The sequence below is a fragment of the Herpailurus yagouaroundi genome, unplaced genomic scaffold, assembly GCF_014898765.1.
Source record: "Herpailurus yagouaroundi ecotype Mexico unplaced genomic scaffold, PumYag 220, whole genome shotgun sequence".
Taxonomy (NCBI): Eukaryota; Metazoa; Chordata; class Mammalia; order Carnivora; family Felidae; genus Herpailurus; species Herpailurus yagouaroundi.
In genome coordinates, this window is record NW_024412451.1 from 1,567,917 (window position 1) to 1,582,293 (window position 14,377).

Below are 14,377 nucleotides of genomic sequence, written 5' to 3' on the forward strand. Positions count from 1 at the left end.
TAAATTGTATCATGTTATTAGATTGCTTCAAAACAGTATTTTTCAGTCTATAAAATACAAATTAATAACATTAAATATTACACTGTACAACAGGGCTGACACACTACAAAGAACCAGGGCCAGATTGGGGATGGGGGCCATTCACCAGTGCCATCCCAATTTGCATTATTATGGATGGCAGTATTATGTAATTTTCTGTACTTGAGTATCTCCTGAAATTAATCTCATTAAGGCTACTTGCAGGATTCCTTTGAAGTATGTTATTATGAATTCAGGGTAGGGGAGTAGAATTTTCAAATACAGTAAAACCTTGGACTGCGAGTATCTTGTTCTGCAAATGTCCCACAAGACAGGCAAACATTTCTAATATGTTTTAACTTGATAGACGAGGGAGGTCTTGCAATACGAGTCAGGTCTTGCAATACGAGTCGTATGTGATGCCCAGTGTCACGTGATCACAAGTGAGCCAATGGTTCTCTCTCTCTCACCGAAGGATTCCCATGTTCAGATGCTCAGTCTCAGGCTGTGGTGTTCGGCGGAAATCAGTGATTTTTCAGAACGTTGGAAGGTACCCACAACAGGCACTAGTGTATTTTTTATCACTTCAAAGCACCTATGGACAGTCCTTTGCTTTTCCATACAAGAGTAAGCTTAAGAAGGCTTTGCTTCATTCTAGGTCAGGCTGCCTACAGATTGAGACCCTTTCCTCTGCTGCCTTCTTGCCAGTTACATTAAATACAGTATATGACAAGAGTTTATTAATACTGTATGTAGCCAACATCCGTGCGACCACATACAAGGGCCCTGTGCAGAAGAAGAGTCCATTGAACCAATAGATAGCAGTGATTCCGTTAGTGACAGTGACCGTCATCCTACACAGTAACCCTCCTTTCTCTTGTCTCCCTCACACCAGCCACTAAGGTTTTCAAAGGTAAGTGCAGGTTAATTTATTTTTCCTTATATTTTATGATTTTGTATTATATTACAGTATTGTAATCATTTTTATCCGAGTATTTTTGGGTTGTGGAACAAATCATCCGAGTTACTTCTTATGACGAAATTGGCTTAGGTATACAACTGCTTTGGATTAAGCATGTTTCTGGAATGAATTATGCTCACGTGTGGCACACATAAAACCAAGGTTTTACTGTATCTGTCCTAATGATAGATTTTCTCCATTTTGTCCGGTAATTGCTGGGCATCTCTTATGAGCCAAGCGCACTTTTCTACACAGTAGAGATAAAGTAGTGAAAAACATCCCTCCCTACATGGAGGTTACACTGCCACTGACATTAATTTTACTTGTCCATCACTATACTTTTGTTAAAGTCCTGCCCCTAATCTTCATTTATAAGGCCTTTTTCCTGGGTAGACTGGGGTGAATTTTGAAGTGCTTTTATGTTGCATCTCGAAAAATTGGGACATTCAGAATGCTGGCACAAACACTGGCCGTATTTATGGAAAAGGTTTTCTCTCGTCTGTGAAATCCGATTCGCAAAGAATTCAGCACCCAGCTGTCCTTAAAAGAGAGCACTTCACAGAGCTGCTTGCATGTGAAGATTCCTTGAGGCTTCTGAGTTCCGAAGGAACCGTTCTACAATTACTAGCGTCGATTTTCCAATGGAGAAGAAGATGTGAACTCTGACCGAAGGCCACCCCCCACACCTCACATTTCTACAGATTTCCTCCAGTGTGGACTCTCTGATGGTACACAAGATGTGATCTCTGGCTGAAGCCTTTACAACAGACATCACATATGTATGGCCTTTCTCCAGTGTGGACCCGCTGATGTGTGTGAAAGTGGGAGGCCTGACTGAAGCCTTTACCACACTGCTGACATGTGTAAGGCTTCTCTCCTGTGTGCACCCTCTGATGAGCACTGAGCCCGGCACTCCAACTAAATTCTTTCCCACACTCCTCACATTTAAACGGTTTCTCTCCAGTGTGAATGATCTGATGGACTTGAAGATTGGACCTCTGGCTGAAGGCCTTGCCACATGTATCGCACTTATATGGCTTCTCTCCCGTGTGGACTCTCTGATGGGCTTGAAGATGGGAGGCCTGACTGAATCGCTTCTGGCACGCATCACACTTGAATGGTTTCTCCCCAGTGTGGACACTCTGATGAGCTTGAAGATTGGAGGCCTGACTGAAGCCCTTTCCACACTCTTCACATTTATAAGGTTTCTCTCCTGTGTGGACCCTCTGATGATTGTGAAGATTCAAGCTCCAATTGAAGCGCTTCCCACACACCTCACATTTGTATGGTTTTTCTCCAGTGTGGACTCTCTGATGGGCTTGGAAATAGGAACTCTGACTGAAGCCTTTACCACACACGTTGCAGCGAAATGGTTTCTCCCCTGTGTGAACTCTTTGATGGCTCTGGAAACTTGAGGCTGAACTAAAACCCTTCCCACACTCTTCGCATTTATATGGTTTCTCTCCCGTGTGGACCCGTTGATGGCTGTGAAGGTTAAAGCTCAAGCTGAAGCACTTTCCACACTCATCACACTTATACGGTTTCTCTTCCGTGTGGACTCTCTGGTGGGTATGGAGATTTGAGCTACAACTAAAGCGTTTACCACAGTCTCCACACTTATATGGTTTCTCTCCGGTGTGGATTCTCTCGTGGGCCTGAAGATGTGATCTCTGGGTGAAGCCCTTCCCGCACACCTCACATTTGTAAGGTTTCTCTCCAGTGTGGACTCTGCAGTGAATGTTAAGATCTGTGCTACGACTGAAGCCCTTCCCACAACTTTCACATCTGTAGGGCTTCTCTCCTGTGTGAATGGGCAAATGGGCGTAAAGATGGGAGGTCTGGTTAAAGCTCTTCCCACACTCAAGGCACGAATAGGGCTTCTCCCCTGTGTGCACTCTCTGATGAGTCTGCAGGTTTGAGCTCTGGCTGAAACCCTTCCCACACTCGTGACACCAATAGCGTTTTTTTCCCGTGTAAACACTTCGTGGAATGGGCAGAGCTGAGCTATAGCGGGCGTCCTTCTCGTGTGCGCCGTACTCGGAGGACTTCTTTCTCGAGTGTACCTGCTGATGAAGTTCAAGACTGGGGCCATCGTTGAATGCTTTCTCACACTGACGACAGTGGTAGGTCTGCTGGACCAGAGGGGACACCTTTAAGATGTCTTTACCGCAGTCTTCGTTGTGAGGTTTATCGCCATCATGGTGGTGTGAGATACAACTAAGGATGTTAACGTATGGAGCAAATATACACAATTGGTTTTTCATCTGAGTCTGCTTACAACTTCTCTGGTAATTCGGTGTTTCGCTGAGATATATTTTACTCCAAGAATTCTGAACTCTCCCAGCCAGAAATTCTTGATTTTCAAGAATACTGGAATGATCCTCTATAAGGTTCATTATACAGCTATCTTCCACGGAAGCCTGAATACATATTCCTGCTCCCACTTGACAGGGGGAATCACACTGTTTGGGGAACTCAGAACTCTTTCCTTGAATATTTATCTTGGAGTCTTGATCTTTGGTGAATTTGCTCACGATATGTCTCTTGATTTGCCAACATGAAAACTCTCCCAATGAAAGGCACCTTACTCCTGCTTCGTGAAGAGTCTCCTTCTCGTTTTGATTCCTGCCTCCTGAAGGGATAAAGAGAATAAAGAATCAGGGACAGAGAGACTGACATCAGCAAGGTGGTGAATTAAGAAGCTCCAAGCCCTTGTTCCGCAAAGGAAACATTTTTATTTAAAAAAAAAAAAACAGAGACTAGCTAAAATATCTGAAAAACAAAGGTCTACAGCAAACAATAGAATATCCAGTGGAAAAAAACCCACACATTTAAAAGGGAAGGAAATTTGGGATCAGCCCAGAGTGAGGGCTTAAGGTCTTCTCAGGTCTTTTATTTATTTATTTTTGAGAGAGAGAGAGAGAGAGAGCGCGCATGCGTGCACAGGTGTGGGGTGCAGAGGGAAACACAGACTCTGAAGCAGGCTCCAGGCTCTGAGCTGTCAGCACAGAGCCTGACGTGGGGCTTGAACCCACAAGCTGTGAGATCATGACCTGAGCTGAAGTCAGATGCTCAACCAACTGAGCCACCCAGGAGCCCCTTCTCTAAGCATGCGTCTTTCCTTGGGGATCATTTGGGCGTTCTCCGTACGCAGCTACTTGTAAACGTACTGGCAGTTTTGCTCATGGTAAGGTGCTGTCTGAAGGATCCAGGAGCCCAATTCCCTATCTCAAACTGGACAGAGCAGACTTTGTGATAGTCCAACCCGTCTGGGGTCTGCTGGGGGACTAGAGACCTGCACAAGGCTGGGAACAGAGATTCTGTATGAAGGACTACAAGAGAACAGCTCTGTCCTCAAAAAGTTAGGGAGACCGTCTCTGGGAGTCTTTGTATATGAAGGAATTGAAAACCACACACATAGGTTCAGGCAAGACACATGCTCAGAATATGCCTGGGGAGACCCCAGGGTTCAGAACGCACCCTGCACATTAGTGAAGACCTTCCCTGGACAAGAGCTGGTCTCAAAAGATGTTTTTTCTAATGCCCAATTTGCAACAACAACAAAAAAATTAAAGCATACAAAACCCCCAGGAAAAATATGGCCTAGATTGGAGGGAATAAAATAAAATGGCAGAAATGAACTGTCCACCATGGGTAACGCCAATGCCAGAGTCTTTAGGACTGTCCAAAATATACTCAGAGGGCCAAAGGAGCAAGTGACATAAGCAGGAGGGCAGAGTGGGAAGGTCCAGCCCTGCTCCCATCCAGGAACGACAAGTAAAACACCACAGACAAAAATGACTTTGTGAGAACTTGGAAAACCAGTTAAGAAGCAGCAGCAACCAAGATAACATTTAGCCAAATAAAAGCTGTACCGGAAACTGCAAAACTTCCCAGAGGTTTTGCTCGCCCACCCCCTCCTGGTGAGTGTGTGGGGAGGTTGGGAGGAGGCCGCCCGGTTCCTGGTTCCTCTCTCAGCAATGTTCTGACTGACTTGGGGGCTGCTGCTGCCTGAGCACTGGTGGGAAGAGGGGCACGGTTCTGTGATGGAGTTTGCAGACCTGTGGGCACCTGGGGGGAAGAAATGATCAGGCAGAGGAATATAATCAAAACCTGAGGTCCTGAAAAAAAGCAGAGGTGGGAAAAATCAACATGTCCAAAAGCAGCCACACATGCGGGGGTGGTGAGGGATGGGAAGGAATGATGGAACAGACCAGGGTCCAGGGAAGATGCACCCCAGAAAAATGTCAAGCTAATGAAGGTCTTCCTCTGCACACAGCCAGTCCACAGACAGGTGGCTGTCCCCCGACCCCACAGGCTTAATTTTCAACAAAAGATCACAAGGCAAACAAAGAAACTCAACTCATGCAAAGGAGAGTAAGTATCTCTAAAAAACCAAACCTGTAGAAACAGGACTCTAATTTACTTGACAAAGACTTTAAAGACTTTAAATATGCTCAATGAACTAAGAAATACTGACATGACAAGATACCGACATAAAATCACGAAAATGACACCTGAACACAATTCTGAACCTGAACAATGCAGTAACAAAACTGGAAACTTCACCGAGAGTTCAACAGCAGCCTTGAACAGGCAGAAGAATCCATGAACTTGGAAGCCAGGTCACAGGAAATCATCAAGTTGAAAAAGCAAAAGGAAAAAATGAACAGGGCTGAAGGGACTTCAAGCTGACAAGGGGATGAACTGTATGAGTCCCAGAGGATACGAAAAGGGGGTAGAGAACTAATTTGAAGTAATATAGTGTCCAGAAACTCCAAAACTTCCACAGGATAAACTCCAAAAGACCCACATTAAAATACACTAAAACCAAACCGTGCAAAGTCAAATATCTAGAAAGGAGCAAGCAGAGGGCAGTCGGTCACACAGAAGGGATCCTCCCTAAGATCACGAGCGGATTTCTCAACAAAAACCTAGCAGGTCAGAAGACAGTAGGATGATATATGTAAATTAATGAAGGGAAAAAATCAGACAACTGAACATATTTCCAGTAAAACTGTCTCTCAAAAATGTGGGAGAAACAGACGTTCCAAGACGAACAAAATCTGTGGGAGTTCATTTCCATTAGACTTGACCTACAAGAAACACTAAAAGAGTGTTTGGAAGGGTACTGGACAATATTTGCACGTTATAAAGAAATGAAGTTCTCTGCTAAAGGTAATATATGGAGACACTTAAAAACCTGTATAATTTTAGGGGTGCCTGGGTGGCTCAGAGGGTTAAGCATCCGACTCTTGACTTCAGCTCAGGTCATGACCTCACAGTCATGGGGCTCTCTCTCCCTTCCCTCTGCCCTTCCTCCACTGGCAATCTTTCTCTCAAAATAAACATTTAAAAGACAAAACCTGTATAATTTCGGTTCCTAACTTCACTTTTAATTCTGCTACTGTCTTTAAAATCCTATGGGTACACAATATACTTTTTGGTAGCAATATTAAGGGAAGGTAGAAGTTGTAAAAAGTGTTTTTGTACGTGAAGTTAAGCTCTTAGCAGTTTAAAATAGATTGTTTTAATAACTTTAGGTATTAAAAAAATTTTTTTTTAATGTTTATTTTTGAGACAGAGACAGAGCATGAACAGGGGAGGGTCAGAGAGAGGGAGACACAGAATCTGAAGCAGGCTCTGAGCTGTCAGCACAGAGCCCAACGTGGGGCTCAAACCCACGGACTGTGAGATCATGACCTGAGCCACCCAGGAGCCCCTAGGTATTTTTTTTTTTGTGGTTACCATGGTGTTTACATAAACGTCCTAAAGAACGTACACCCCAAAAAAGAATCAAAATGCATCAACTACAAATAACACAAAAAGAGTAGGGAAGGAAATGAACAACAAACAAAGCTGTAAGACATGAAGATTAAAATCCCCTATCGAGGGGCGTCTGGGTAGCCGACTTCGGCTCGGGTCATGGTCTTGCGGTCCGTGAGTTCGAGCCCCGCGTCGGGCTCTGTGCTGATGGCTCAGAGCCTGGAGCCTGTTTCGGATTCTGTGTCTCCCTCTCTCTGACCCTCCCCTGTTCATGCTCTGTCTCTCCCTGTCTCAGAAATAAATAAAAAAACGTTTAAAAAAAAAAAAATCCCCTACCGAAAGACAGCTTGACAGAATGGCTTCAGAACACACGACCCACCTATATGCTGCCTGTAACAGACTCGCCTGAAATCTAAGGATGTGCACAGGTAAAAAGTCAAAGGATGAAACAAGATATTCCAGGCCAAAAGAGTAACCAAAAGAGAGCAGGGATGGCTATACTAATAACAGGGGAAAAAAAAAAAAGACTTTAAGTAAAAAATGATAAAAGTATTAACACACTAAGAAGACCTAACAATTACAAACACACATGCACCAAACATCAGAGCTCTTAAATAGGAGGCAAACACTGAGAATCAAAAGAAATAGCTCTGCAATAACATTAGGAGGCTTCAATACACACTTTTAATAATGGACAAAACAACTGAAAAGATCACCAATAAGGAGACAGAAGACTAGAACATTATAATTATACATCAGCGGGGCCTATGTTAAGTCATACAAACTGCTTTTCCAGTCACAATGCAAGAAAACCAGACAATAGCGGAAAACAGGAAAACCCACAACTAAGTAGAAATTAACATAAAATAGATCAAAGAAGAAATCAAAAGGGAAATAAGAAAATACCTAGAGACAAATGAAAACAAAAACACAGCATATCAAAAACTGATGAGATCTGTAGGTAAAGCAGTGCTAGAAGGGAAAATCATAGCTACAAATGCATACATTAAAAAAGAAATCTTAACTTTACAACTTAAAGAACTGGAAAAAGATCAAACTAAACTCACAGCTAACAGAAAGAAGGAAACAATAAAGAGAGAAAAATTAGAGAGTTGGTCTTCAAAAAAGATCAAAATGGACAAAGGTTTAGCTTCATTAACTAAGAAAAGTAGAAGACTCAGCTAGAATCAGAAATGAAAGTGGGACAATCTTACTGGGCCTATAGAAATAAAAGGACTCTAAGAAAAAGCTATGAATATTTGTAGGCAAGCAAATTGGATAAGCTAAATGAAATGGGTAAATTCCTAGGAAAACGCCTACCATTACTAAATGAGAAAAACACAACATCTGATGGACCTGTAACTAGTAAGGAGATCAAATCAGTAACAATAAACTTTTCAACAAGGAAAAGTCCAGGACCATGACCACATACCTTTGCTAATACATTTACCAAAATCAAGAGAAAGAGGGAGTATTACAAATGATTTTATAGAAATATAAAGGACTTTAAAAGAATACTATGAAAGAGTATATGTAAAAAAATAACCTAGATGAAATGGACAAATGCCCAGAAACCCTCAAACTACCACGACAGAATCATGAACAGAAATCTAAACTACAAAAGTAATTACAAAGAAGAATGAACACGGGAAAGCTTAGAACCAGATGGCTCCATTGGAAAATTCAACCAAATATTTAAAGAAGAATTAACATGTAGGGAACAGCCCCAAATTCATTCTAGAAGGCAAGCATTACCCTGATTCCAAAGCCAGACAGAGATACTAAAGGAAAAGAAAACCTAAGTGCCAATATCCCTGATGAACACTGATGCAAACATCCTCAACAAAACAGAATTCAATAGCAAAATAAAAGGCTTATACACCATGACCAAGGGAGAATTATTCTTACAACGCAAAGATGGTTCAACATAGAAAATCAACCAATGTAATATACCACAACACAATGAAGAAAAGAATACATGATCATCTCAATTCAGTAAGAGCAACGGACAAAACTGAATAAACTTGCATGATAAAAACACTTATCAAACCAGGAATAAAAGGAAAATATGTCAACAAAATAAAGGCCATATGTGAAAAGCTCACGGCAAACATCATATTCAATGGTGGAAGACTGAAAACTTTCCCTCCATCAGCAGGAACAAGGTAAGGATGCCTGCGTTTGCCATGTCTATTAAACACAGTACTGAATGTCTGAGTCAGAGAAATGAGGCAAGAAAAAAAGGCACCCAAATTGGAAAGAAGTAAAAATGTTGACACATATTATGATTTTATTTGTGGAAAACCCTTAAGATTCCACAAAGAAAATGCTTAAGAAGCAATAAGCAAATTCAGCCAAGTTGCAGACACAACTAATTTTTGTGAGATTTTATTTCTATGCACTAACAATGAATGATATGAAATAAAAATCAATTACAAAGACAAATATAGAGACCAACAGAATAAAATGGGAAACCTAGAAATCAACACTCATATATATGGTCAAAAGGATTTCAGCAAGGGTTCCAAGACCACTCAACAGGGAAAGGACATCTTTCCAACAGGTGGTGCTAGGAAATCCCCATGTCGTTGCAAAAGAATCAAGTTGGGCTCTTACCTTACATCTTTCAAAAACCAATTCCAAATGCACCGAAGCCCTAAACAGCTAAAACTGTAAAACTCTTAGAAGAAAAAAGGGGAAAAGCTTCCTGTTGTGGGATCATGTGATTACTTGCTCAAAGCATGAGCAGAAGTAAAAAGAGATACACGAGACCGTATCAAAATAAAAAACTTCCACAAATCAAAGGACCAAATACTGGAGTGAAAAGGCAACCCAGGAATGGGAGAAAATATTTCCAAATCATGTTTCTGATAAGGGATTAATATAAAGAGTGTATAAGTATCTCCTATAAAACAACACAAACCCCCCCAAAATTGGCAAAATACGTGAACACATATTTCTGCAGAGATGATAAACACATGGCCAATAGGCTCATAAAAAGATGCTCATCACTGACTGTTAGGGAAATGCAAATGAAAACCACAGCAGGGTACCACCTCACACCCACCAGGATGGGCACTATCAGAAAAACAAACCTAACAAATAAACCCAGAATGAATGTAAACTGGTGCAGCCACTATGGAAAACAGTATGGAGGTTCCTCAAAAAATTAAAAACAGAAATATCACCCAATAATTCCACTATGGGGTGTTTACCTAAAGAACATGAAAACACTAATTTGAAAAGGTATATGCCCCCCCGCTAGGTTTACTGCAGCCTTATTTATAATAGCCATGATATGGAAGCAACCTAAGTGTCCATCAATAGATAACTAGAGAAGGAAAATGGGTATATCCACAGTGGAATATTATGCAGGCATAAAGAAGGATGAGATTGTGCCATCTGCAACAACATGGATGGACAGAGAGGGTATTAGGCTGAGTGAAATAAGTCAAACTGAGAAAGACAAACACCATATGATTTCCATCATATGTGGAATCTAAAAAATAAAAAGTAGAATCAGCCCTTAAACATAGAGAACAAACTGATGATTGCCAGAGAGGACGGGGTTGGGGGTTGGGCAAAATGGGTGAAGGGGAGTGGGAGATCTAGGCTTCCAGTTATGGAATGAGTAAGTCATGGGAATAAAAGGCACAGCACAGGGAACACAGCCAACAATATCATAATGGTGTTGTGGGTTGACAGACGGAGGTTACACTTGTGGTGAGCCCGGCATAAGGTACAGAGAAATTGAACCACTATGTTGCACACCCTAAACTAACGTAACACTGTAAGGCAACTATATGCAAGCAAAAGAAGCCAGAAAACAAAGTACTGGTCAGGATGAGGAGAAACTGGAATCCCGTGTGCTGTTGGTGGGAACGTAAAACAATGCAGCCACCACAGAAACAGTTTGGTGATTGTTCCAAAAACCTACCAATACCCAAGATCATCCAGCAAATTCGCTTCTCAGTACATACCAAAATGAAATGAAAGCAGATTATCAGATTGGTACACAGATTCTACACACAATTAAAAGGCAAGAGGGGCACCTGGGTGGCTCAGTCAGTTAAGCGTCTTGACTTTGGCTCAGGTCCCGATCTCATGGTCAGAGTTTGAGCCCCATGTCAGGCTCTGTGCTGACAGCTCGGAGCCTGGAGTCTGCTTCAGATGCTGTGTCTCCCTCTCTCTCTCTCTCTCAAAAATAAACATTAATTTTTTTAAAAGAGAATATTATTAACTTTATGCCAATAAATTAAAAAATTAAAGTGAAATAGGACAAATTTCTTGAAAGAGAAAACAAGGCTGATCTAAGAAGATATCTGAATAGCCCTGTATCAAAGAAATAAAATAAATTCATATTTTAAAACCTTTCCACAAAGAAAACTCAGAGCCCGCATGGCTTCATGTAGAAAGTTTACCAAACCTTTAGGGAAGAAATAATACTAATGACGTACAAACTCTTCCAGCGAAGTGTTTAAGACTGACTACTTCCTAATGTACTTTATCCGGCCAACATCACCCTGACACCAAAATCAGACACAGACATTACAAGAAAAGACAACTACAGACCAGTATCTTTCAGGATCGCGGTTACAAAGTTAGGCCAAATAAACACAACAATGTATAAAAAGGGCACAAAATCATGAGCTGGTGATTGTTTCAAGAATGACAGGTTGACTTAACATTCTAAAATCAGATGAAACACTTTCCTCCAAAGATGAGGAATAAGGCATAATCATGACAAAGTTTGAAATATTGTGAGAATTACCAAAATACGACACAGAGAAATGAAGTGAGTAAAGGCTGTTGGAAAAATAGCGCTGGGGTGCCCGGTGGCTCAGTCAGTTAAGCATCGGGACTCTTGGTTTCGGCTCAGGTCCTGAGCTCTCGGTCTTGGGATGTGTGGATCAAGCCACACATCGGGCTCTGTGCTTGGGATTCTCTCGCTCCCTCTCTGACTCTCCCCCGTTTCCATGCTCTCATGCGCTCTCTCAAAATAAACATTAAAAAGCTTTTAAAAATAATAAAAAAGAGACAGTGCTAACAGACTTGATGCAGGGTTGCTACAAACCTTCAATTTGTAAAAACCACACAAATACTAGGAGCATAAAAACCCACCTGGAGAGAGGTACACCTGTACTCAAATAGCCAACAGTTAGAGGCACCACTTTTTTTTTTTAACTTTATTCATTTTTGAGAGACAGAGAGAGAGCATGAGCAGGGAAGGGGCAGAGACAGAGGGAGGCACAGAACCCGAAGCAGGCTCCAGGCTCTGAGCTGTCAGCACAGAGCCCGACGCGGGGCTCGAACTCACGAACTGGGAGATCGTGACCTGAGCCGAAGGCGGATGCTCAATCGACTGAGCAACCCGGGCGCCCCAAGGCACCACCTGCTTTTTGAAAGTGCGTGTTACACCGCTTAACTTTTACAAAGAACGTACGTGAGTCCTGGCATTTGCTAAACCACAAGAAATCCGAAGAGCGTTTTCACTTTTATGAGAAAAGGTGAAAAGTGAAAATAGCATTTAGCTTTCGTTTTGCGGTGAGCCGTGACAGAGGCAGCGCGCGCCCCAAGGGGCCAACGGCTAAGCTCCGGAACTGAAGGCAGCATCTCAGTGCTGAAGCCACTATAGCCTTAACCGTGGCTGGGAGCACCTGTGCCTCATCTGTGCACCCACGAGCAAGATGTGTCCTAGGTAGCAGAAAGCCTAAGAGAGAGGAATTTCTGGGTCTGGGAACAGTCAAAACAGTCAAAAATGTTCCATATAAATGACTGGTAACTGCTTTTTTTTTTTTTTTTTTTTTTGAGAGAGAGAGAGAGAGGGAGCACGTGAGCAGAGGGAGCGGCAAAGGGAGAGGGAGAAAGAGGATCTTAAGCAGACTCCACACTCAGTACAGAGCCGGATGCGGGGCTTGATCTCACAACTGTGACATCATAACCTGAGTCAAAATCAAGAGTCAGATGCCCAACCAACCGAGCCACCCAGGCGTCCTGGTAATTGCTTCTTTAAGCCATTTTGGCTCACAGAAGACTTCATAGGAACCCTCTACGTTCAGAGAGCAGGAGAAACCTATACGTGAAAAGATGTCCAGTATCGCTCATCGCTAGTGAAATGCAAATCAAAACCACAAGCAGATACAACCTCATGCTCGTTAGAATTCCTGGCATCAAAAAGACGAGAGATAAGAAGTGAGGATGTGGAGGAAAGGGAATCCTTGTGCACTGTCGTTGGGATTGTAAACTGGCGCAGCCAGTATAGAAAACAGTAAGGAGGGTCCTCAAAACATCTAAAACAGAACTATCACAGGACCTCGCAATTCCAGTTCTGGGCATATATCTGAAGAAAACAAAATCAGCCTGTCGGAGAGATCTGCACCATGTTCACTGCAGCAGCATTTACAATAGCGAATACGTGGAAACAAGGGTCCATCGATGGATGAATGCATAAAGAAACCGGGTCGTGTATAAGGGGGGGAGGATATTATTCAGCCATAAAAAAGAATGAAATCTTGCCATTATGACAACACAGACAGACCTCAAGGGCATTATGCTAAGTGAAATAAGTCAGGCAAAGACAAATACTGTATGATCTCTCTTGTAGGTAGATGTAAAAACAACTCAGAGGAAGAGATCGAATTTGTGGTTACCAGGAATGGAGGGACTGGATGAAAGGGACCAGAAGGCTCAAAGTTCCAATGATAAGGTAAATAAGTACTGGCGATGGAACGGTGAATATTGTTAGCACTGCTTATGTGACCTATCTGAAGGTTGCTAAAAGCATAAACCCTAAAAGTTTTCATCACAAGGGAAAAAAACCCATTTTTAAAAAACCTCTAACAGGTAATGGATTTTAACTAAACTTACCATGGTAATCATTTCGTAATATTAAGTCAAGTCATTATGATGTATACCTTAAAATTTTACAGTGCTGTATGTCAATTATAGCTCCATAAAATGGGAAGAAAAAGGAGACATCAATACAGATACTATGGACACGAAAGGAATAACAAATGGATACCATGAATAACTCCACGCCCACAAATTTAATAATCTAGATGAAATGGAACAATTCTTTGAAAGACACAATCTGCAAAACTCATACAAGAAGAAACAATCTGAATAGGCCTACATCTGTATTTTTTTAAAGTTTACTTTTTTTGAGAGAAAGAGAGTCCGAGAGCGTGCACGAACAGGGGAGGGGCAGAGAGAGACTCCCAACCAGGCTCCGCACTGCCAGCACAGAGCCTGATGCAGGGCTCAATCTCACCAACTGTGAGATCATGACCTGAGCCCAAACCAAGAGTCGGACACTTAACTGACTGAGCCACCCAGGGGCCCTAGGCCTGTATCTATTAAGGAAGCTGAATCATTAATCTTTTGAAGCAGCACCAGGCCCAGATGTGTTCACTTGTGAATTCTACCAAACGTTTAAGAAAGGCATTATATTACTTCTTTACAATAGCTTCCAGAGGACAAAAGCAATGAGAATATTTCCTCGCTCATTCTATGAGGCCATCGTTACCTTAATACCAAAATCAGACAAAGATATTACAGGAAAACTACAGACTGATATATTTCATCAACGCCAAAGATCCTCCAAAAATATTAGCAAGTCAAATGCAACAATGC

General features: G+C 42.0%; 1 protein-coding gene across 1 annotated transcript in view; it reads right to left on the bottom strand.

Annotated features, from left to right (window-relative positions):
• Positions 1-950: 950 nt before the first annotated feature.
• Positions 951-14,377, bottom strand: part of ZNF235 (zinc finger protein 235) — a 33,440-nt gene continuing 20,013 nt past the window's right edge. Inside the window, exon 5 of the mRNA XM_040457330.1 lies at positions 951-3,611. Within this exon, the coding sequence (XP_040313264.1) occupies positions 1,675-3,611 (1,937 nt within the window). The 3' untranslated portion in view covers positions 951-1,674. The remainder of the gene's footprint in view (positions 3,612-14,377) is intronic.